Source organism: Telopea speciosissima, chromosome 7 (assembly GCF_018873765.1).
Source record: "Telopea speciosissima isolate NSW1024214 ecotype Mountain lineage chromosome 7, Tspe_v1, whole genome shotgun sequence".
Lineage (NCBI taxonomy): Eukaryota > Viridiplantae > Streptophyta > Magnoliopsida > Proteales > Proteaceae > Telopea > Telopea speciosissima.
Window position 1 is genome coordinate 25,485,830 of NC_057922.1, and position 26,359 is coordinate 25,512,188.

Genomic DNA, 26,359 nt, shown 5'->3' on the forward strand with positions numbered 1-26,359 from the left:
CTCCACTTCTTCCATCCCTCTTTAATTCTCTGCTAAACATCATCCTCTATGTCACCTTCTTTACTATGATTGATCCTAGAAATCTAAAATAGTCGGTTTGCGGTATCTCTCCAATTCACACCATATCACTATGTCAGTATCCATCATAGAATGACTAAACCGTAGTTTTCAAGGTGCTAGGCGATCCAAGGCGTTCGAGGTCCTTCCTAAGCGCTTAGCAAAAATGAGTGAGCTACACATACATGAATAAATAAATGGTCCATTACACTTTACAGCAATAGCAAACTCATTCAATATATGCTAATTTAACAGCCCATTACACTTTACAGCATAGGTACCCTGGGCGTGTATGAGTTGTTGAACCTAAATGCTGCTGATGAGGTTATATTCCACAATTCAAGTGCATAATCATATAATCACAACATTACAAAATAAGTGAAACACAATCAAATAATTTCAGATTACATAACATATAATCGCAAAATGACAAAATTACATGATTTATACTAACAGCTGCACAATTTGATTTGAATAATATCACATACAAGAGAATTACAGCCACTGACCTCATCACCAGCAGCCACTGATATAGAAGAAGAAGGAAGATGAGAAGAAAAAGAGGGGTGGGGGGGGGGGGGAGGGAAATACAGTAGAAGAACAAAGGGAAAAAAAGGGGCAGGAGGAGGAGAAGATGAACAGGAAGAAGAATCTACTGCAGTCAGGGAGCCGCTGATCAAGAAGAACAAGCAGAATAGAGAAAAAGGGGGAAAAAAAAAAAAACTCAACAGAGGAATTGACGTTGGAGGAGGAAAAGAAGAATGAAAAAAATGGATAAAGATACGAAGAGGAAGAACAGAGAACAAATCGCGGAAGAGAAGAAGAGAACTTACCGGAGAAAATCTGGGGTTGCAGTTGTCACCGGAGCCATGTTTGTGGTTGCATGAGTCGCTGGAGCTGGAGCTTGAGCAGAAAAATAACTGAAACAATCAAAATAAAGAAAAGGAAAAAAAAAAAAACAGAGAATGGTCAGTTGGAGGAGGGGAAGAAGGAGAACAAAGAAAAAAAATCACTAGAAGGAGAAGGAGAAGGAGAATTACATTTGGTTGCCGGAGTCACTGGTGACGAGAGCTATGACAGGAATCAAAGGTTTCATTTCTTCCCTTGAGCGAAGGCGTGAGACCAAGAGTAGCCAGAGTCGAGTGTTTCATTCGATATTTTTTTGCCTTTAGGTGATTCGGTGTAAAACAGTGTACAGTAATAATGTACACAATCCAAGAGAAACATAACAAATAAAATAGAACATAAAAAAAAAACAGTAAAAAATAAAATAGCGCCTTGCCCCCAAGATTTCCACTGGGATGCCAAGGTGGCGCCTAGGGGACGCCTTGACAACTATGGACTGAAGTTACACATCATATACTCTGTCTTCGTTCTAATAATCTTAAGGCCTCTTGTTTCCAAGGTAGATCATAAAGCTCTAACTTAGTATTAATCCCTGCTCTAGTCTCATCCACCAAAACGATATCATCGGCGAAGAGCATACACCATGGTACCTCTTCTTGGATGCTCTTGGTTAGGTCGTCCATGATAAGCGCAAATAAGTAAGGGCTTAAGGCTGATCCCTCATGTAACCCAATCGTAATTAGGAATTCCTTACCCTGACCTCCTATAGATCTCACACTAGTCACCACTCCCTCATACATATCTTGAATTACATCCACATATATACTCGATACCCGTCTCTTCACCAAAATATTCTGGATTAAATCTCTAGGGACTCGATCATAGGCTTTTTTTCCAGGTCAATGAAGACCATATGGAGATCCTTCTTGCTATCTCTATATCTTTCCATGAGCAGCCTCAATGAGTAGATAGCTTCTGTCGTGGATCTACCTGGCATAAAGCCAAAATGGTTCACCGAGTTATGAGTCTCTCTTCTCAAACTGGCTTCAATAACCTTCTCCCAAAGTTTCGAAGTGTGATTCATTAGCTTTATACTTCTATAGTTATTGCAACTTTGGATATCACCTTTATTTTTGTAGACCGAGACTTCAGTTCTTCTCCTCCATTCATCTGACATCTTCCTTGTGTTCATAATCCTGTTAAACAGCTTGGTTAACCAATATACCCCATGACCTCCTAGGGTTTTCCAAACTTTTATTGGCATCTCATATGGGCCTGGTGTCTTGCCTACTTTCATCTTTCTTAAGGCTTCTTTAACTTTTGCCACACTAACCTTTCGTACATATCTATAGCTACTGGTGTCTTGTTGAATAATATAATCGTCCAACTCATTTCTAGTCAACCTATCTCCATTTAGTAGGTCACAAATATAATCATCCCATCTCTTCACAATGTCCTCATCCCTTACCAACACTCTTGATACACTTGACCTGGTCGAAATCTCTACTCTTCCTTTCTCTCATCTTAGCTATCGTATAAATAGCTTTTTCCCCTTCTTTTATGTTTAGGTTGATATAGAGATCCTTATATTTCTTCGCCCTAGCCATCCCCACAATCTTCTTAGCCTCATTTCTGGCATCAATATACCTATTTTTATCCTTTGTTTCGTTGGTCATTTGCCAAGTCTTAAAACAATCTTTCTTGGTCCTAATGGTAGCTTGACCTCAACGTTCCACCACCAAGTCTCCTCCCTAGGGGCTTGACAGCTACCTTTCGCTTCCCCTAGCCCATTCTTGGCAACCCTCTTAATACAAGTCATCATCTCATTCCACATCGTATTGGTGTCTCCCTCAAAGTCCCACTTTCTTTGTTTGACCGTATCAGTAAATGTCCTTAGAGACTCCCCTTTTAGCCTCCACCACCTTATCTTAGGGTGCAAAGGTTCCCACCTGCTATCACAGAGGCACACATCTAGGACCATCAGTCTATGTTGGGTGGTTAGGCTCTCTCCAAGGATAACTTTACAATCCTTATATACCTTTCTGTTTACCCTTTTAGTCAGGAAGAAGTCTATTTGGTTGGTATGAATCCTACTATTATAGGTAACTAAGTGTTCCTTATTTTTTTCAATGAAAGTGTTCACAATGGAAAGATCATAAGCTACCGCTAAGTCTAGGATTGAGATCCCCTCCTCGTTCCTCTCCCCAACCCGTAACCGCCATGTACACCATCGTATCCTCTATCCCTCCCAATATGTCCGTTCAGGTCCCCTCGAATAAAAATCGATTCATCCTGGCCAAAACCCTGCATTAAACCATCCATGTGTTCCCAAAATTGACGCTTAGTACTTTCATCCAATCCAACTTGGGGCGCATATGCGCAAACAATGTTGACAACTTCTTTCTCCAATACCAGTTTGATGGATATAATCCTGTCTCCCATTCTTTTGACCTCTACTACATCATTCTTTAGGTCTTTGTCCACAATTATGTCCACTCTGCTTCTATTACTATAATCACCCGAATACCAAAGTTTGAAGTCATCCAACACCTAGGTTTGTTACCCTTCCATCTTGTCTCTTGGATACAGGCGGTATTTATCCTTCGTCTCCTCATAACAACCAACTCTAGGCTCTTTCCCGTTAAGGATCCAATGTTCCAGGAAGCTAATCTAATCCTACACTACTTGGTTGGAATATTCCTCTCACTTGCCCTTGTCTACTCATCACCACGGTCGGGCGTCGATACGGCGCGTCGCTTACGGGGGATGCCCTAAAAGAATGAGGACGTAAAGACATGAGATCAAGAGAAAAGAAATCATAAAGCAAAAGGATCCTTGCTAAAGAGAGTGGCAGGTTAATTTAAAGTGCCGGCTCCCAACCTGACGCACCACTATAAGAAGCTCGGTATATATATTAGAAAAGTATGATACAAAAATTAGAAAGTAGAAAGTAGAAAGAAGAGGACACACCTAAAGCATTAAAAGACACTTTCAATAAGTAAAAAAGATGCATAAACAAGCAAAGCAGGGCATAGAGATGGTAAAGCAGTGCTTAAACTAAACAAATAGTGAAAGGTAAGGTAACAAATAGTTCAGATTAACATCAAAATGAGGGGCAGGTAATACCATATGACACATATAAAAATGCTATCAAGGCTACAGCAGATCAGGCCTAACACAAAGAAACAGCTGGATTCAATAACAAACATAAATAAAATGGGTTCTATGATGTTAAACTAGAGCAAGACAGGGAATGGCAAGATAGTAGGCAACAATTAAATAGTAGATGAATAACTGGATATGTAATAGGAAATAGAGGAATGAAAAAATTATATAGTAGTTAATGCGATAATATAAGTCTAAAAAATTAAGCAAGCATATATCCAGGTTCAAAGTCTTGAGTGATCTAGAAACGATAGAACATACATATAACGAGTTTTAGCATGTTAAACTTCCTGCACTGTCAAACATAGGTCCTTGAGATTAATGATACAACATGCCCACACTAATACAACAAGAAGAGGTAACACATATACAGCAGTAGAAATATCAAATCAGCTAGCAGAGAATCAGTATATTCTTAAGACAGGAGTGTAAATAATTCCTATTTATTTTGTTTGTTTTTGTTCCCACATTTTTTTTAATGATCTAGATGCATGTCATGATCTCTAAGTATAAGGAAACTAATAAAGTAAATAGTAAATTTAAAGTGTAAATAAAGAAGGAAAGAAAAACAAAAAAGAGGTTTTTAACCTTCTTTACACTTTGGTCATCTTCCAAAAAACTCTCAACTTAAATAGTGGAGTCCATCTTAGTGATGTATAACTATTGGGGCAAGAAAAACTTTCTAAAATAAAAGAAAAAGGTTTTTTTTATTATATTTGGCAACAAGATCAAGTTGGTAGGTATTAAAATATCCCTTCATTTTTCTATTGATCTCTATGATCATCGATCATAGGGCCCTCCTTTACCCAGTGAACAAGGCTACCGCCACTGCGGAGTTTGGGGAGGGTTACAATGTACGCAGCCTTACCCATGCGTTCACAAAGAGGCTGTTTCCGGACTTGAACCCATGACCTCTTGGTCACAATGGAGCAACCTTACCGTTGCACCAAGGCCCCCCTTTGCCATTCTGTATAAATGGGCTATTCTATGCAAAGAATAGAGATATTGTTGATATGCGTAATAAAGTAACTGCCAACTAATTAATAAGGTATACTAATAAGATAATACTAATGGAAAAAGCAATCTCTGAATCTTGAGCCTTGGAATAACCGGTCGCATTGACCGTAAGTCATGCCCGGATAGGTATCACAAGACATAGGTATTCCACTGAATAGGAAGTAGGCGAAGGCAGCTAGAACCCATCTTTTTTATTTTAGAAAGATTATCCTCGTCTTTGTTAATGTCTTGGGTTGGAACAAATTACTATAATTCGTCCGTGATGCAGGTGCACTACCTTGGACCAACCCAACCCATTTGGGTATCCAGACGGAGATGAACTGAGTGCAATTTGGGTCTTTGGCTAGTAGGATGTTTTAGGATTTTTATTTTCTATTTTGGGATTAACATGCACTATTTTGTTATGATAGCTTAAGTAGAAGATAGCTACTAGGATTTATTTTCCTAATTAATTTGAGTTTCAAGATTAGAGTAGGTTTCCTTTTCATGTTGGGTTTCTTTTTTATTTAAGTACATGTAATCGTGTAATTTGAACTCAGAATAGAGAATGGATTGAATTGTTGTTTGTGAAGAGCCTGGGTGGCTAGGTGTGTGTGCGAACTTCTCCCCGCCTCCTTACTATGTGATTTCTTCCCCTCCCCTGCAACTCTGAGATCCCTCTCAGTTTACCCCCTTCTTCTCTACTTGCCCTCCATCAATTTGGTATCAGAGCCGAAGATTCATCAACTAATCTCAATCTCTCTCATCCCATTCTCCTTCTCTATATTCCTTTTTTCCCATTTCTGTTCTACCGTCACACTAGTACCCCATCTCCTTCCCATCTTCCGGAGCACCCCTACCCCTCTTCCTCTCCTTTGACTCCACTGAAACCCCAACCGCAGCAACCCCAAAAAAAAGAGGAGTCGACTATGTGGAAACAGAGGTTGAATCGAAAACCCAAACCCACTCCTCCCTTCAATTCCAGCAACCAATCCCTCCTGGCGATTCTAGCATTATCACCGCCACCACCTTTCCTTCCCACCCCCCTGAACTGTTGAACCTTCTCTCCCCCTTCCATTGAAGTCTCAAATCCCTTCTTCGGTCGACGTCACAGTCCCTTGTTGAAGTCCAAGTGCAAGTCGAGTTCCCCAACCGCTGGAATGACTCAAACTCTTGTCACAACATGCGACTTCCGCCATTGTCTCCGCTGATTGTTCTACTGGTAGAAGACCAAGCTCCTCACGTTTTCCACCCTTCTTCTGTCGTGAGTTCTCCATCATCGTGAGTTTCTCCACTGACAAAGCCCAGTCCTAGTCGAACTCCACTACCGCGAGCTCTCCCCCACTATGAAGTCCCCTCTTCTTCGTAATTTCCCTTTCCCATCCCCTCACGATTCCCCTTTGTTCTTTAATTTCTTTAATTTTTTGTTTTCCCCAAATTACGCCTATGCTCTCCTTTATTCTTTTACCCCTTATTTAATTTTATTTTCAAGTTTGCCCTCCATCTTTAATTCTGAAACTTATTTCGGCCTTCCTTATTCTGTAGTCCCAATAGCCATTAGAGAATTTATTTATTTACAACAAAGCAAAACCTGAGGCTACATCATGGAGGTTGATCGATACAATTTGCTTCTTCGATTAAAGGTGAATTCCATAAATTGCAAACAAAACATCTTGATTTGAAGACAGGTTGTCAGAAGCTTGCCAATAATAATAACACCTTCTATGATAAGGTGTCAAGCATGATAGAATCTTCGGATCTGAGGTGGTCAAAGAACGTGACAATCAAGCTAAAGTGAACAATCCGATCAAGGTTGTGGTTGAAGAATTGATCAATGGTCCAATTTCAGTTGTGAAATCCCATGATCAGATTCCCATCAAAGAGATGTCGTTTGCTAACGACCATCAGAAGATCGTGATGGTTGATCATGAGATGCATTGGATCATCACCCCATCAAGGCAATGTTTGTGGATGCTGATTGAGTGGTGTTGATTCTCTCGTTTTACAAAACTCGAGGTCGAGTTTTTCTGAACACCGGGGGAATTGATGCAGGTGCACTACCTTGGACCAACCCAAACCCATTTGAGTATCTAGACGGAGATGAACCGGGTCCAATTTGGGTCTTTGGCTAGTAGTATATTTTAGGGCTTTTATTTATTTCTATTTTGGGATACATGCAATATTTTATGTTGATAGCTTAAGCAGAAGATAGCTACTAGGGTGTATTTTCCTAATTAATTGAAGTTTCCAAATTAGAGTTGGTTTCCTTTTCATGTTGGGTTTCTTTTTTTTATAAAAAGTACATGTAATTGTGCAATTAGAACTCAGAATAGAGAATGGATAGATTAGTTGTTTGAGAAGAGTCTGCGTGGCTTAGTGTGGGGAGAAGTTCGCACACAACATGAAAAGGAAACCTACTCTAATTTGGAAACTCAAATTAATTAGGAAAATAAATCCTAGTGATGTATAACTATTGGGGCAAGAAAACCTTTCTAAAATAAAAGAAAAAGTTTTCTTATTCTTATTTTTTATTATATTTGGCAACAAGATCAAGTTGGTAAGGATCAAAATAGCCCTTCATTTTTCTATTGACCTTTATGATCATCGATCATTGGGGCCTCCTTTATCCAGTGCACGAGGCTCCCGCCACTGCGGGGTCTGGGGAGGGTCATAATGTACGCAGTTTATCGCTGCTTTCACAAAGAGGTTGTTTCCGGACTGAAACCCATGATTACTTGGTCATAATGGAGCTACGTTACCGTTGCACCAAGGCCCGCCCACTAGGGGCCCTCTTTACCATTCTGTATAAATGGGCTATCTTATGCAGAGAGATAAGATATTGTTGATTTTGTAATAAAGTAACTGCCCACTTTTTTTTTTTGGGGCGTACATAGTGCACGAGGCTCCCTCCACTACGGGGTTTGGGGAGGGTCATAATGTACGCAGCCTTTACCCCCACTTCGCGGAGAGGTTGTTTCTAGAGAATCGAATCCGTGACCACTTGGTCACAATGGAGCAACCTTACCGTTGCACCAAGGTCCACCCTCTAATTAATAAGATATACTAATAAGATAATTTTAATGGAAAAAGCCATCTCTGAATCTTGAGCCTTGGAATAGCCCGTCGCATTGATCTTAAGCTGTGCCCGGATTGGTATCGTAAGACAGAGGTATTCCACTGAATAGGTAGCAGGTGAAGGCAGCTAGAACCTTTTATTTATTTATTTATTATTTTAGAAGATTATCTTTGTCTTTGTTTATGTCTTGGGTTGGAACAAATTACAATAATTAGTCTGTGATTTAGGTGCCTTACCTTGGACCAACCCAAACCCATTAGGGTATCCAGACGGAGATGAACCGGGTGCAATTTGGGTCTTTGGCTAGTAGGATATTTAGGATTTTTATTTATGTCTGTTTTGGGATTAACATGCAATATTTTATTATGATAGCTTAAGTAGAAGATAGCTACTAGGATTTATTTTCCTAATTAATTTGAGGCAGTATTTGGTATGCATTCTCGACCGATTTTTATCATCCAAGAATGCGAAATTGGCCTAGAATGCATTCCAAGAATGCGTACCAAACACAGCCTGAGTTTCCAAATTAGAGTAGGTTTGCTTTTCATGTTGGATTTCTTTTTTTATTTAAGTACATGTAACCGTGCAATTAGAACTCAGAATAGAGAATGGATTGAATTGTTGTTTGTGAGGAGCCTGCGTGGCTAGCTTTGTGTGCCAACTTCTCCCCCCCCTTCCTCCTATGTGATTTCTTCCCCTCCCCTGCAACTTTGAGACCCCTCTAAGGTTACCCCCTTCTTCCCTACTGGCCCTCCCTCAATTTGGTATCAGAGCTGAAGGATCCATCACCTTCTCTATCTCTCTCATCCCAGTCTCCTTCTTCCATATATTCTTTTTTCCCCATTTCTGTTCTACCGTCACACCAGTACCTAATGCAAACTCGAACTCGAACCAGGGAAAAACAGTGTGAGATCAATTGCAGCAGGATCAATAAAATAAGGGAGAGCAAAATTGAACAGCTGAATTTTTTTTTTAAATTTTTTTTTTTTTTCTTTTCTGTTTACATATGAAAGAAGAACATTAAAGGGTATGGAAGAAGAAGATGCGGGATATGGGACTCTCTCAGTCCACGATCTCATCCATGGCCTCTCACCATTGCTGCATCCCACAGCCACTGCCTCCCACAGCGTCAAGCCATAGCTCTCTATTTTCTTCAATCTTCAACCGTTGGAGGTCTCTAAGGGCATTACATTATATAGACTCAAGGGTTGAGCCCAAAATCGAAAGTGTTCGCTACCAAGTAGCTTACAACCAAACTAGTAACTTCTTATAAATCTAGCTGCCATACATCAAAATAGAAACTCCTAAAAACAAAAATAGTAACAAACTGAAATAGAAGCTACCTAAATAAAATAAAATATACTTTGTAAAACTGAAAATAGAAACTAAACTATGGCAGCATTAAGATAGAATCTTTCTCCACTTGATGGGCCCACAAGATCTTCTACAAAGCATCCCTACACAAGGCAAATATGGGCTATGATACTGTTCACGTGAATAGTACTGAGAACAGTTTTTGGTCTGTTTTTCTTTATATTTCGATCTGCATCAGTACCCCATCTCCTTCCCATCTTCCGCAGCACCACTACCCCTCTTCCTCCCCTTTGACTCCACTGAAACCCCAACCACAGCAACCCCCGAGCAATTCCCACCAAAAAAAAAAGAGAGGAGTTGACTATGTGGAAACAGAGGTCGAATAAAAAACCCAGACCCACTACTCCTTTCGATTCCAACAACCAATCCCTCCCGTCGATTCCAGCATTATCACCACCATCACCTTTCTTCGAACCTTCCCTCCCCCTTCCCACAGATTGAAAAAAAACAAAAAAAGAAAAAGAAGAGCGAAAGAATAAGAGAGAACAAGAATTAGCAAACCCAAAGAAAAAGGAGGATACATACCTGGTTCAAAGCTTTCCACCATTGAATTCGCAGATCCCTTCTTTGGTCGATGTCGCAGTCCCTTGTTGAAGTCCAAGTGCGGGTCAAGCTCCCCAACCGCTGGAACAACTCGAACTCTTGTCACAGCTTGCTACTTATGCCATTGTCTCTGCTGATTGTTCTGCTGGTAGAGGACCAAGCTCCTCATGTTTTCCACCCCTCTTCTGTCGTGAGTTCTCCATCATCGTGAGTTTCTCCACTGACGAAGCCCACTCCCAGTCGAACTCCATTACCGTGAGCTCTCCCCCACTGTGATAAGTCCCCTCTTCTTCGTTATTTCCCTTTCCCTGCCCCTCATTGATACAGAGCCAAGCATCCACGAGCTGAGGAAGCCACCCTAATCATAGGGTCTTAGCTAGGAGCCTTAGTTATTTTAGTTTTAGTTTTAATTTTCAGTTTTCAGTTTCTGTACTTAGGTGTTTTTTTTGTAGTTAAATTGAGCCATTGGTCTGACTGGTTCAATTTAAGTGACTCTTACCTATTGGCTAGAATTTGTTTTATTTCTATTGGTCCTTAGAGGATCTTTTAAGTTATTTGTTTTTTTTAATTTAATTAGCCTCCCTCCACAATTTTGAGGGAGAGCTTTTAGATTTGTAATAGGATTGGGCCTTGGGCCATATTATTTATTAATGAAAACGTGGGAGGCTCCCCCACAATTTAGACTTCGAAAATTTCGTTTGTTTTGCTGCTGCTGTTGAGCTCCACGTGAGTGTGCCTTGTGAGTAACATCAAGGTGAAGGGATTGGTGGACTCCGATCGACTCCTTGCATCTTGTAGATCGGGAGGTCCTTCTTCTAGTTCTTCGAAGCTGCTGCCATTGAAGAACCTGCATAATCCAGTGAGTACTTTACTGTTTCAGTATTAAACCTTCTTCTCCTAATCCTCTACAGCCTACCCTACATCCCCCTTTGTATTTTATTTGAATTCCCTAAACCCTAATGTAATTACAGCCTTAACCAACTATCAAAACTCATCCATAATTCAGCCACAGCCCCTTTTCAACATTCCCTACACTCAACCTTAGCCTCTGCCCCATCCCAACAGCTAAACCCTAGTTTCCCTCATCTCTGTAAAACTCCAAAACCCTAAACTTTCCATCCTGCCCTAACCAGCCACCCAAACCTCATCAAACTACAACCGAATCTCTCTCTTCCTACCATTAACACTCGACCAGAACCCCCTGCCTGAATTCCCATCCTAAACCCTAATTTCACCTATTTTCCTATTTCCCAAAACCAGAAACCCTAACCCTAATTTTCTGAAATTTGAAATTCTGTTCAAACTTTGATCAAACCTTCACTGTTAGTTTCCCCTAGACCTGCCTAGCATTACCATATAAAATTTACCCCCATTCATCAAAACCTAACCCTGGTTTTGACCTAAACAGCCCCAAAACTGCCAATTGGCTAGTTGGTTGCAAGGGTCTGATTTTACCTGGTTCCTAGTAGATTCTATCATCCATCTAGGACTACATTACCCATGATTCCCCTTTGTTATTTAATTTCTTTAACTTTTCCCCAAATTATGCCTATGTTCTCCTTTATTCTTTTACCCCTTATTTAATTTTACTTTTGAGTTTGCCCTCCATCTTTAATTCTTAAAATTATTTCGTCCGTCCTTATTCTGTAGTCCCAATAGCCCTTAGAGATTCTATTTATTTACAATAGAGTTTAACCTGAGGCTACATCGTGGAGGTTGATCGATACGATTTGCTCCTTTCGATTAAAGGTGGATTCCCTAAATTGCAAACAACACTTTTTGATTTGAAGATAGGTTGTCGGGAGCTTGCTAATAATAATAACACCTTCTATGACAAGGTGTCAAGCATGATAGAATCTTCAGAAGGCAGATCAGAGGTGGTCAAAGAACGTGACAATCAAGCTGAAGTGAACAATCCGATCAAGGTTGCGGTTGAAGAATTGATCGATGGTCATTTCAGTTGTGAAATCCCATAATCAGATTCCCATCGAAGAGATGTCGTTTGCTAACGACCATTAGAAGATTGTGTTGGTTGATCATGACATGCGCTGGATCATCTCCCCATCAAGCCAATGTTTGTGGATGCCGATTGAGTGGTGCTGATTCTCTCGTTTTACAAAACTTGAGGTCGAGTTTTTCTCAACACCAGGGGAATTGATGCAGGTGCACTACCTTGGACCAACCCAAACCCATTTAGGTATCTAGACAGAGATGAACCGGGCCCAATTTGGGTCTTTGGCTAGTAGGATATTTTAGGATTAACATGCAATATTTTGTTTGATAGCTTAAGTAGAAGATAGCTACTAGGATATATTTTCCTAATTAAATTGAGTTTCCAAATTAGAGTAGGTTTCCTTTTCATGTTGGTTTTTTTTTTTTTTTTAAAATTTACGTACACGTAACCGTGCAATTAGAACTCAGAATAGAGAATGGATTGAATAGTTGTTTGTGAAGAACCTGCATGGCTAGGTGTGTGAGCGAACTTCTCCCCCCCCCCCCCCTCCTAACCTTGCCCGATCCAACAGCCCTTCCAAGCTGCTGATTCAAATAGGGCAACTCAGAATCACCAACGAAATCGCTATTCTTCCAAGGAACAGGAGGTGAGGGGCAGAGGTAAGCTCACATCCCGCTAGCATTGGTCCAACAATCTCAATTTCGTATATGAGCAAACATAGTGCTTACTTCCGGAGTTCATATGAGTGAGCTAGCTCATATTCATATAAGGGATTCGACAGTTTGACTAAGCCTGGCATGAGCCTCAAGATAGGACGAGGAGCGAGATTGAGTTAGTCTTTTGTGAGTGGGTTCGTGAGCTAAAGCCATTTCTGTAGCCTTGCCCAATCCATCAACCCTTCCAAGCTGCTGATTCAAATAGGGCAACTCAGAATCACCAACCAAATCGCTATTCTTCCTAGGAAGGATGGGGAGGGAGAGTTCGCTCACACACCTAGCCACGCAGGCTCTTCATAAAAACCTATTCAATCCGTTCTCTATTTTGAGTTCTAATTACATGGTTATGTGTACTTAAATAAAAAAGAACCCAACATGAAAAGGAAACCTATTCTAATTTGGAAACTCAAATTAATTAGGAAATTATATCCTAGTAGCTATCTTCTACTTGAGCTATCAAAATAAAATATTGCATGTTAATCCCAAAATAGAAATAAATAAAAACCCTAAAATATCATACTAGCCAAAGACCCAATTTGGACCTGGTTCATCTCTGTCTGGATACCCAAATGGGTTTGGGTTGGTCCAAGGTAGTGCACCTGCATCAGTCCCCGCCTACGGATCAGTCCAAAGACCGAAGAGTGAGTAAGCCCTTGGCTTCTGGAAGGGCAACCTGCATCCTAGCTCATAAAGGTAACAAAGGTTAATCGACTGGGTTGATAAGACGACAGAGAAGATAGCTCACCTAGTACTATTCTTGTAGGAGTGAGAGAAAAGGAAGGCAGAAGCTGTCGTTGCCTGGGCAGTTTGAATGGAGAGAAAGAAGCTCCTTGAAATTGATCTGTGGGCTTGAGTTCCTTGTTGTCTTTGTTTTTTTTGTTCGCCGATGGGGCTGAGAAAATCCCAGTTTCAAATTGCACTAAGCCCAAGTAGAGTTAACGAGAGTCGCCATGGATACATAAGAAATGTATCGAATCGATTCTTTTTGATGAATAGATCCAATTCAAAGGGATCCAATAGGAACTGAAACTCTGAGTCATAGAACTATAATGAAATATAGGATCAACCAAATAGAAGATCTTACTATAATCTGGGAACTCTTTCTGATTTGGTTTTAATCTCCCTCGATCTAATTGGGGCAAACCCCTACGAAAAGATTGCTTAGGTTTAAGAAAGGGTCTCTAAAATCCTATTTCTGAATTCTAATTCCTTTTGTTTTTTTATAACCAAAATAGGATATAATTTGTTAGAAATTTGAATAATCTTGTAATTTACGATCAATTCATTCAATAATTTCTTTTTTAGAGGACAGATTATCACATTGTTTTTATATAGATCGATTTTTTTACTGAGTTAAAAGCCTAGGATGAAAATTTGCACACATAAGTCAGCAACCTTTTATTTGTAATTGGATTACGTTCCAAGAGTTTAAATAAAAGGTCTTGTTATTTGTCGAGGAGAGTTTGTTTGGCATTTAATATTCCATTTTTGTAGTTCTTGATCTTTAGCTGCCCAACTTCATGAATCATGATAAAATTGGCATGTTTTTAACTTCTACTTTGGCTAGTTCTCACTCTCCGGTACTTCCCATAGTTGCTATATTTCATGGATAAGGATATGAAGTCAAAACCTTGCTTCAGACACAAAGGCACTAGAATTGGCAATATGAACACCCACTTAGCAAAAGCAAAAGAAAAATGATTTTTGGACATTGTTGTGCATACTAAATTTTGATTTCAAATATTTTAAATATATTTTTATGCCATATAAATAATTATGAGTGTTTCCAAATTTATCAGAATATTTTCTGTGCCTATGTAACTAAGCTGCTGGTAGTGTGTCCGATGTCAACTCAACTTAGCCTCATCCCAACTAAATTGGGGGTGGCTACCCAGATCCTGTTTCACCATTCAATTGTATACCTAACCCATGAATTCTCTCAAGACCATTTCAGGTCTACTCCTTGCTCTTTTAGCTCCTCCATTTGGAATCATCAAGGATGTTCTTTGCACATGTTCATGCTTCATGCCACCTTAAACGACCCTCTCTTATCATGTTTCAGAGCTACTCTCAAATTACATTAATTTGTTCATTCCGAATTTTATCTTTTTTAGTTTTACAACTCATCAATCTCAACATCCTCATCTTAGCTACTCTAATTTTTATTTACATGTTGTTTCTTCATTGCCCAACTTTCAGTTCCATTCATCATTGTAGTCCGTTTACACATGATAATGAGAAGTTCTCTAGCATTCCCTTCAAATCTTCAATATATATCCAATCTTTGTGGTTTCTAGGCCATTTATTATCTTATTTCTATATTATATGCCCATTTGCATAATAAATTAACATGCTTCATTCTTGATAACCAATCTGCATAATAAATCTGGGTTGATAACCACTCTGAGATTCTCAGGCTAGTTGATTCTTTCCATGCTTTGTTCTATGATCATAGTTGTCAAGGAGGCAAGGCGATCCAAGGTGGTGGAGGGGTGCCTAAGCACTTAGGCGACAATGCACCCGCCTATGCGACAAACGCGTCCACCTAGGCGACCAAGTGTTATTTTTTATTTCCCCTCTTTTTTAATATTATTTAGTATTGTAAAAACCGTTTCCTGTAAAAGGCCGACCTTGTAGGAAAGGGAAGAAACAATATGTATATCATACAGGAGCTCTAACACGGAGGACTATCCAAAGGGAGGCATGGGTGGATAAATAATTTAACACCTGCCCACTCCCAGGGGGACTCGATACCGTGACCCCTGCCTACTCTGATACAATGTAGAAACCGCTTCCTCTAAAAGGCCGACCTTGTAGAGGAAACGGTTTCTATATGGTATTGTTGGAACCGCTTCCTCTAAAAGGCCAACCTTTTAGGAAAAGGAGGAAACAATATATATATCATACAAGAGCTCTAACACGGTGGACTATCCAAAGGGGGACACGGGTGGATAAATAATTTAACACCTGTCCGCTCCCAGGGGGACTCGATACCGTGACCCTTGCTTGCTCTGATACCATGTAGAAACCGCTTCCTCTAAAAGGCCGACCTTTTAGGAAAGGGAGGAAACAATATGTATATCATACAGGAGCTCTAACACGGCGGACTATCCAAAGGGGGACATAGGTGGATAAATAATTTAACAAGTATGCTACAATGTATACCTTATAACTTAAAAAATCAACATAAAACCACATCAAGTCATCAAAAATCAATATTAAGCCACATCAAGTCATAAAAAATTAACATAGAACTAGAAGACAACAAAACTGAAGAAACAAGCTATTGGAAGTTTGAAACAATCAAAACTTTCAGTTGGTTTATAGTGTTCTTGGAATTGGTCATTGTCCTGGTATACCTAGTCTCACATTTGGTTTATATTGTTTTTAGAAAATATGATCTATAAGTAATTGAACTGCTCTCGATTTAGAGAAATGGTCTTGTTCTCTATGAAGTTTGACTAGTCAAATGATTTGATTTTTACACGAGACTTTTTGTATTAGGTAGACCACAAAACCAGCTTTCCAACTAATACAAATTGCTTAAATCTGATTTATATTGAAGGAGTTATGTTCCGGTCAAACCTTATTTGGTGTATGCGAATGTTGTCAAAATCACTCTGAATGAAATTATTTTTTTAGATATCAAAACAAATGAATATTTTACTGCACTTTTTGGTTTTTAGCAATGTTTTGCCATATTAAGATTTATAGAATTTTTAGACTTGAGAGAACCCCAGTGTTAAAAAGTTTGAAAATTTTACCTACCGCTGAAAATCCAGTTTTTGATCTTGAACTGGTGGGTTGACTTTTTATCCTTTTGGAATTTTATTTTTTAACTATTTTTATTGGATTCAAATAGGGTGGATTCAAATAGGGTGTATTTGCTTATTTATGAATAATATCTTAAGTAAATGAAATTCATTTACAGACATGACTTGACAACACTGTCTATGACGGTATAAGGCATTCGTATATTTGTGGTGTCTAAGCCATTAAATATGTAGTTATGCATTCTCTTCCATCTGCATGATTAATTGGCTCACTGTTAGTGGCCCAACGTTGTAACTCCTGAACTGCCAATTGTCCGTGCTCCATGTGTTCTCAGACTGAGAATTCCTCTTTCCATGGTTTTCGGGCAACATGGATTTAAGTGGTTTGCTCTCTAAGTATTTGCATTAAAACATGTATAAAAACATTGTAAAAGTGTAGAATTAATAGTTTTACAATGTGTGGATTCATTAGTTTTTGGATCTGCGAGCAATTGTACTAAGGTGGCTTCTGAGTTATTTGATGCTACCTTCATTTACATCCCTTAAACTAGTTCTTGACTGACTGATTATTTTTATTGCCTTTTTTTTCTTTTTGAAGAATGATAATCAGGAACGGAAGCAAATGGCACCAGTCCACAATTCTCATATTGTTGCACTTTCCCAAGTCTGCCCAAATAACTTGAATGGAGGTCCTCTAACGTAAGTTTGGTGTTGTGCATTTGAGTTGACAAAATTGCTAAGAATTTGAACTTTTGCTTCACGTACTCCTTCATTCATGATTTTGGGCACTTGATGCACTTATATTGCTGCATGTGTGTTTTTTCTCATAATAATATGATTTTTAATTGATTCCTTTGAATGTGATGAAGGCCTCTTGATCTCTGCGATGCCACTACATCCAGCTCAGATGTTTTTCCCCCTGGATATCAAGGGTCTCATAATAGTGGTTTAGCGATTTCAAATCAGGGTTCTGTTGCACCAGTTCTCCCAACTTCTGGTGCAAATACCATGCTACAAGGGTCTTCTGGTATGACTCTTGGCAATAGCTTGCCATCACCATCTTCTGGCTTGAGTGCTCCTACGAGGTACTTTGTGCTTGGGATTATCAGTTTTTCTTTTTTCCTTTTTTCAATTCTAATTTGTTGTACTGGTATTGATTGATTGTTATTTGTTGGGATGGTCAAAGATATGGTGCTCCAAGAGCAGCATCTCTACCGGTTGATGAACAACAAAGAATTCAACAGTATAATCAAATGCTTTCTGGTAGAAACATCCAGCAGCCTGCCATGAGCGTTCCTGGAGCTATGCCAGGCACAGATCGTGGTGTTCGTATGCTACCTGGTGGAAATGGAATGGGTATGATGTGTGGAATGAATAGAGGCATGGCAATGCCTCGACCAGGATTTCAGGGAATAGGTTCAGCAGCTATGCTGAACTCTGGAAGTATGCTTCCTCCTGGTGGGGTAGGGATGCCAAGCCCTGTAAATATGCACACTGGAGCTGTTTCTGCACCAGGAAACTCTATGCTTGGACCCCGTGATGGTTTGCATTTGATGCGGGTATGTTTAAATTCTGCTGGACTACAGTAATTTTTTTGTTTCTGTTTGATAATACCTTTTCGGGTTGAAAAATAAAAGTGTGTTAACATTATCGGTATATATATATAACGGCCCCATTTACAACTATGGGAAAGATTCTTACTGTCTGCTCCAATCTATATATATAAAATATAATGAAAGGGGCCCCAATGCATTAAACAGAAAATCTCAACACTCGAAATAGGTCACAGAACATGGTGCATAGTCGCCAGGAAACCTATAAAGTAGCATCCACAAAACTCTTGCATATTATGTCAGCATATATAGGTATCATGTGCTGACATAACATGGAAGAGTTTTGTGGATGCTACTAAACTCCTGACTCATTCAATCAAGTGAGACAAAATGTTCAAATATTGACCATTCCTAAAATTTTTGGGATTTTTTTTTCCTTGGTTTGGAGGGTGATGAGAGTGATATAAAGGATATATTATATGAATTTTTTATGGGGTAGGAAGAAATGAAGAGGGATTAAAAAGGAGAAGCGATAGAAGAAATAAGAAAAAAGTTGGGAAGAGAGACAAAAACAAAAGACTGTAAGCAGTAAAAGGTGGAAGATGGCTAGGAATTCTTTGGACTTTTTGTCTAAATCATGAAATGTTGTTGAAATTTTGTTTTTGATTCCAGTTTCAATGCTGGTCGAGGCCTGTCGTCTGATAACCTGAACTCAGGCCTGAGAGGACCATTATCCATGTTGATTGTCTGACAAAACATGTTGACTGTTAAGTTGTATTATTTTTATAAAATATCTCTAGAAGTTCGCCCTTTCTTACATGTCAGCGACCTTGTGCACTTATCAGGAAAAGAAAGTGATAACTAAATATCCAGAAGACCAAATATCTTTCACTTGTAAATTCATCTGGCTCTCAAATTTGGGGCAAATATTCATGCCATTCCCTTTCTACCTATAAAATCTCAGCTCAGTTTGAGTTATAACATGGAGAACAGTTCAAAATATGGTTAAAAGGTCAAAGCTAGGATCTAAAATTATAGGACATGCAAAATACACAAATAAATAAATACAATTTGGTCATCTGATTGAATTGGACCAGAAAATTTCACATATGGCTAATCCATAAGGGGCCCTTCGTATCCATACAATTGGAAGTTGCCACATCATCAGCCACACGCCAAGATAAACTGGGATGTTTGGCAACCATATCTACGCTGCCACAGTTTAACCAAATATTAAATCATTATTATAAACACAAAATCAAGCTGACTTGATGGCATCTGAAAATATGAAATCATCAAGATAAATAAAAATTAAAGCTGTGTTGATGGCATCTGCAGCACTAAATTTGCTTGGCAACGTTATACCGTTTATTATTGTCACTGTAAATGGTGACACAATGCTTATTTTTGTGGTGGTTCTGTTCCGAGCTTGTGTCTTTTTCTCCCTGAACTAGTCGATCAATCGTTCATCTGATGTCAGAATTTTGATATATGAGTTTCAGTTCCCTGATTATAGCATTTCTTTTCTGTTTTAGCCTGGTCAGAATCCAGAGGATCAGAGGCAGATGATGATGCAAGAACTTCAGATGCAGGTCACCCAAGGGAGCAGCCAAGGGGTGCCCCCTTATAATGGGCTGAGTACCGCATTCTCCAATCAGACAATCCCTCCACCAGTTCAGCCATTTCCAGTCCAACATCAGCAACATCAGATGCCCCCACAACAATCCCATGTTCTGAGCAACCCGCACCACCCTCGCCTCCAAGGAAACAGCCATGCTACTAACCCACAACAGCAGGCCTATATGCTTCGGCTTGCTAAAGAGAGGCATTTGCATCAGCAGCAACGGTATTTGCATCAACAACAGCACCAGTTTGCTGCCTCCAATCCTTTGATGCCGCATCCCCAATCACACTCTCAACATCCCATATCATCTTCCATACAAAATAGTTCTCAGATTCAGCAACAGGTATCCTCTCAGCCAGTATCAATGCCCCCTCTGAAATCCCAGCATCCCTTGACTCCATCTTCTCCAATGAATCCCATCTCTTCGCAACCCCAGCAAAAACATCACCTACAACCTCATGGGCATGGTCGAAACCCTCAAGCTGGTGGTGTTAGCCTCCCAAATCAGATGATGAAGCAGCGGCAACGGCAGCAGCAGCAGCAGCAACAGCAACAGCTTCAACAGCCTAGCAGGCATCACCCTCAACAACGGCAACAGTCACAATCGCAACAGCAGCAGGCTAAACTTATGAAGGGATTGGGTAGAGGAAATATGATGATTCATCAGAACGTTGCTATTGATCCCTCCCATATGAACGGGTTTCCTACGGCTCCAGGAAATCAAGTTGCTGAGAAGGGTGAAAAGGTCATGCATCTGATGCAAGGACAGGGCTTATATACTGGCTTAGGTTCCAATTCCATTCAACCTGGTAAACAGTTGATGCCCCAATCTTCAAATCAGTTGCAGCCACAGCAAAAGATGTTTCCTCATCCACCACCCCCTTCATCAAAGCAGCTGTCACAGGTGCCTTCTCATCCGGATAACTGCAATCAAGGACAGGTCCCATCAGTTTCTTCTAGTCATATATTACCATCCCAACAACCAGTTCCTCCACTGTCTATGGCTTCTTCCCACCAGCAGCAGCATTCACAGCCTCAGCAAAGACAGGCAGGTCAACCACCACATGCCATCCAAAGAATGCTTCAACAGAGTCGACAAATGAACTCTGATCCGCCTCTGCAGTCTCCAGTTGAGCATATTCAAGTTACCCAGCAGCCTGGGAACAATGCATTTCAGATGGCTACCAGCACAGCAATGCCTCAGTCCTCTACTGAATTGAGCAGTGTCGTACCTGTTGTTTCCAATGCAAGCACTTCACAGTGGAAGGCACCAGAACCATTATATGATGCAGGTTCGCCAAATGCAGTCACCAACTTGGCTGCTGTTGGAAACTCATCTCTGCCAAATACTAAAGGAACCGAGTCCATGTCCTCTCCTAGCCGAGGTTTTGCTCAGAGGCAATTCTCAGGCAGCATGTCCAGTCATGGACACAATGTTGGGACACAGTGGTTGCACCCACCACAACAGTCACAACCCTCGCTGCCACCACTACCCCCGCCAGCACCAGCACCAGCACCAGCACTGGCTCCCCAACAACAAACGCAACAGATGCAGCAGCAGCAACAACAGCAGCCACCAGCACACCCTGCACCACCACCCCCATCCCAACCCTCACAAGCAAACCCACCATCCCCGCAACACCAGCAGGAACCACCCCAACAGCAGCAGCTACCACAACCGCCAGAGTCTCAACTACAGCATCTGCCTGCAGGGGAGGGTGGTCTGCATGCCAGGCCTACCAATTCTGGATCAGCAGGATGAATCCCTGGAGTGGTTGAGCAGTCCTCAGTGTTGTGGGTCGGTCTGGTTGGGCTTTTGTTCTGCATGCCCATGTAACAGCAATGTACAGGTAAAGAGTTAATTTCATGATTCAGATTCTTTTAATTGTATATTAACATGTCCACAGTAAATCAGACACAAGGGATATGGTGGGATTCTTTTGTTTACTTTCGTGGAAAATGTGGTACTAATTGGGTAATGGGGTTATGTACAGATGGAGGCTGTTTACTCCCTGTCGGACTGGTTAGATGGAAGGAGGGTCCTGGTGCGGGGTTTACCGGAGTTGGAGGGAGGCAATGGGGGTTATTGTTTTTGAAATCTTATTGTTCTTCCTTGTACATTACTATTGATAAAAGGCGTCGGAGAGAGGGTTACAGAGAGGTACATGTACAGGGGTCTCATTCCTATTTTTCTCTTTGTTCCCTTTTAGCCCCGAGTTGCTGTGTACAGGGGAAGGGAGGGAGTCTTAGTTTATTTCTGACTCCCATTAGTAGTGAATGTATTATTATGTTTTTGGATTAAGCTGGTAGTGATAATTGTTCTAAGCAAAGCTTTTCTTCAAGTAGATGGGTTATTTGTGCAAGATATTTAGATGAGCCAAGAATCTTCCACATGGCAGCCAGACAGCAGCCAAAGTAGGTTTAACATGGCCACTGCTTCAGCCTGCCACCATGTGTCAGTGTGACATTTTCTTGTGTAAATCATCCAACATGACTGACATGCTTCAAACCCATATAGTAAATTTATTTCCATCTCATATAGGCGGGAACTGTCAAAACGTTGGCTTCTGGCCCGGATTACCACCCAAAATTTTTAGAATGTTGGGTTAAATTTCAAGAGGTGTTGGCTTCACACACCAGTGTGAGAGGGCATTTCGGTGTTTAGATTATCCACCATGTGGCAGTTTTTGTTGGGGGTGGTTCATACACCTTAGGCATCAACTAAATGGGGTTAGTTACACGAATACTTACCCTCCAATCAGCTCTGTTCAAGGTAAGACTTGATACTAGACCTAAGCTATAGATGTCTCTCCTTGTAACTTTCCCTAGAGTCATTTTAGGTTTTACGTTTGGCTCTTTTAGTTCACTCAATTTGAATCAAATCACTCCTTTGTATTAGAGTATCTTAAGGTCTCCATTGAACATGACTATGCTACCTCAAACGGTTTTCTCGTACCTTATCATGTATCGGAGCTATTCCCAAATCAGCTTTAATATGATTATTGTTTACTTTATCTTTCCTAGTTTTGCCACATATCCATATAATTGACCATCATTGACCGGCATTGGGGTGGTGGGGGGGGGGGAATATCAGTCACGACCAATTCTCATCCCACTCTTGATTTTTGAAACTATGGACATGACTCATGACTGGACCAAGTACCAAATTTAATGGTCCATCAGAACCAATGGCTAGCTCTTCTCCATTTGTTTCTTCAATGGTCTGTGTATGGGTCGTTCTGGTTGGGGCTTTTGCTTTGCATGTTCATGTTACACCAGCAATGTTAAAGTAAAAATTTAAGAAGAAATGTCAAGATCAGGACTGACTGGCCCAAACAAGGCCAAGTAATAATATCTGGGTAGATGTTCTTTGTGCCGCAGCGCAGGCTGCACCTAGACACATGGGCTTGCCATTCAGGGGGTAGGATGGTCATTTCGCCCACCCCCATGTGTCTGGGCTTAGGCACAGAGAACATTTGACCATACTTTTAATAAAGAAACCAATATTGTCCTAATTATTCCAAAACATTATCAGGCCATGGAATCATGGCTAGGCCTGAGCCATGGGTAGATTAATGATGCATGCTACGATCGGGTTTCTCATGGAAATTGTCTGTTTCATCTCTATATATCTCCACCTGCATGCATGGAAAAGGATGGTCAACTACTTCCGTTGCTATTAGGGTACTGTCCTTGACCTTGTTGTACGGTCTCTAGATATTGTTAGTGGAGAGTCAAGATTCGAATCCTATGATATGATGGTGTGTGTGTGTGTGTGTGTGGATTAGGAAAGAAAAAACAAAAATGTACCTATTTCTATGGGCATGGGTGTGTTTGATTGCAGTAGGGTTTCAAGATCCCATTGATTTTTTGGGTGAGTCCATTGCCGTTGGGCCTAATTGGTCCCCACCAATTTAAGGCCTTGTACCATTTTCATCTGTTTAGGTAATCGGGGGGTTTCATAGGCCAGGGCATGGATATGTTTTTATTAGGTTGATTCGTTTCCAATATATAATCAAGCTTAAGACAATCCAGATAATCAATTAGTCGGGCTATAAAATGGTCAGTTAACAGTTGATCACAATATTTGGTTAGTCCAAAAATCAGACAACCGTCAGGTCACCTTGCACCGAAAATGCCTGATTATTAATCAGTCAATGTTTGAACCCAATACGTTTAATCATTTTTTGGATCAATCTTGGGCGTCAAATCAAGCCAATTGGAGAGGGACAACTTTTGACACCCTACGGCTCCAAACACACAATGAGGTCATGGAACCATACATTGAAAAGAAAAGAGAAGTTTAAGGAGAAAGATGGAGTCAACAGGTGAAAACCAACAACCAATGCCTCCCTTTAGTTTAATCCTGTAGTAAATTTAGATAATCCAAAAGTAGAATCTGAAGATTAATTATTCCAAAACGACATCACCAAGGTGGGTGGTCCCTCCATGCTTCATGGTGTGTTTTTGTTTTCGTTTGTATAGGGTATGATGGTAATAAGTGAATAATAGTATGGTGGGGGTTGTCAGAGCTGAAGATACGCAAAAGTCTTATTTTATGATATTATTCTCCTCAATGACTTGTGAATAGAGCCAAAGCCAGCACGCTGCTAAGCGTGCACAGGCGCACAGTACACCGGTCAAAGTCAAAAGTTGGAACTTTTGTTTGAAGCCCAACTGGGATAAGTATTATTATTAAGGGTAGTGTCATTGAATTCGAATTGGTCTAAAAAATGACTTTTTTTAAAATCTTTTATCTTATTTTAAAAAAACAAAGGAGAAATTAAGTACCTTCATGAAAAGCATCAATAAGTTCATTCCAACTGATCAGAGTGGATAATAATAGCCTATTACTTAGATAAGAATATTCAATCCCCCCATTTGCACATCTGACTATTCTTGGGGAGGGCTTCTTCACACCTCAAATTGGCTTTAAAACTTGTGCTCATCCACTCCATGTCTACCTGTATCAAAACAAGGTTTTGGATTCTATGCTTTTGACCCAATTCGAATTGACCAACCAATCTTGTTCAGCGAATCGAATACTGTTTGGTTTTTGATGGCTATCCTGATCTTTCAGAGTAGCTTTTGTACGGAGTTGTTCTCGTAAGGAAAGAAAGAAAGGGGTAAAGACGGATTTTTAGGTAATTCGTGTTTCAAGTTGAGGATTCAAGGATTCCTACGATTGAATCATCAATGGCGTCCATTAAATCATCCTTTCAACTTTATGATAAAAAAAAAAAAAAAAAAAAAAGGGGGTAAAAGACGGATAAAATTTAAAGGAATTTTGATCGGCCGTGTTTCAAGTTGGAGGATAGGAAATCAAGGATTCCATAGTTTAAGTACGATGGAATCTAATGAATCATCCAATGGGCGTCCATTAAATCATCCTTTCAACTTTTATGATAAAAATGTTACTAATTAAGGATATCTTGAACACAATTCATCTCCCCAATCGATTGGGAAGATGAGTTGCAGTTTCAAACCCTTTCAACCTTCACTGAAATTAGGAAAATTTTCAAATCCACTCCACCTGCAACTCATCTTCCTAAGAGAAATCTCATCAGGAATGAAGCAAAGACATGAAAAAGAGAGATTTTAACCTTTTGTCATCCTAGTCATCAAGTGGAATCCACTCCAACCCCAACTCTGAACCCTTTGCTCACCTGCAACTCGTCTTGCTCCCCATTCCACTTCTGCTTCTGCCCTAAATTAGGTTTCAAAGAGAGATGTTTAAAACTCAACCCAAACAATTCGATCATGTAAGTAGAATATCTCAGCAAAATCAGAAACCTGAGACTAATATTTTGAGATATTGGAGAGTCCTACTCTAGTTAGGAAACCAAATGATGCAGATAGGCGTTGGACAAATTAGATTTGAGAGTTTTGGAATGAAATTTTGTTAGGTTAACCAATGGTTGCCATGAGCCTTGCGTGCATTTCTTCCCTCCTCTGATTCTCTACTTCTCTTCTTCTTCTTCTACCCAGCTACTGTTTGTGTTACTGTTGATAATACCAGGCAGAGAAGGAAGTGATTGAACTCCTTGCTGCTCTTTGGTTTTGACCTGAGATCCTAATTGGAGGCAGTATCCATATAGATAATCATAATCCAAGGGTTCCACCATCCAAATCAACCCCTGTTTTGAAGATCAATCGTAACCTAAATGTTTGGTTAAACCCATGGTTTAGGTTTAGAAGGAAGAGAAAGAGAGAGGAATTTTCTTAAACTTCAGATCGAAGTAGATGCCAAAGATGAAGAATTTTCCTTTGAATAGAGCAGATGTGAGTCACTGAGAAGAGGTTCCATATCTGAAATCCACCGGCAATGGAGGGCAAAGCTCCCAAATGTCAATCCTAGGGTCGTAGATCTCGACGGCCAAGCGGTCCTCGATGTCGACAAGACCACCAATGAATCTGACTCCGCCGACGACGATGAACCGAGAGATACCAGACTCGTCATCAAAGACACCAACGAAACAACCTCGGGTATCGTTTTCTTCCATTATTGACTACTGGAAGAGAATCAGAATAAAAAATCAAGAATCCAGAATTTGTGATTAATAGATAAAAATGAAACAAAACCCAGAAAACAAGAACAAATTAAAACCAAAAAAGGAAGAGGTTGATAGTGTAACAGTTGATTCAACTAATCCATTACAGTTACCATCCAATTTGATTGGTT

The 26,359-nt window shown here is 40.2% G+C and overlaps 1 protein-coding gene across 3 annotated transcripts in view; it reads left to right on the top strand.

Moving 5' to 3' along the window:
* LOC122667225 (chromatin modification-related protein EAF1 B-like) overlaps window positions 1-22,040 on the top strand; it is a 43,665-nt gene extending 21,625 nt beyond the window's left edge. For 2 of the 3 annotated variants that reach the window (XM_043863469.1, XM_043863470.1), the window contains exons 19-24: window positions 17,099-17,199; window positions 17,370-17,585; window positions 17,687-18,059; window positions 19,589-21,143; window positions 21,192-21,527; window positions 21,672-22,040. In XM_043863469.1, the coding sequence (XP_043719404.1) occupies window positions 17,099-17,199; window positions 17,370-17,585; window positions 17,687-18,059; window positions 19,589-21,143; window positions 21,192-21,439 (2,493 nt within the window). In that variant the 3' untranslated portion in view covers window positions 21,440-21,527; window positions 21,672-22,040. The remainder of the gene's footprint in view (window positions 1-17,098; window positions 17,200-17,369; window positions 17,586-17,686; window positions 18,060-19,588; window positions 21,144-21,191; window positions 21,528-21,671) is intronic. The other variant, XM_043863471.1, reaches the window with a different exon arrangement.
* Window positions 22,041-26,359: the final 4,319 nt, after the last annotated feature.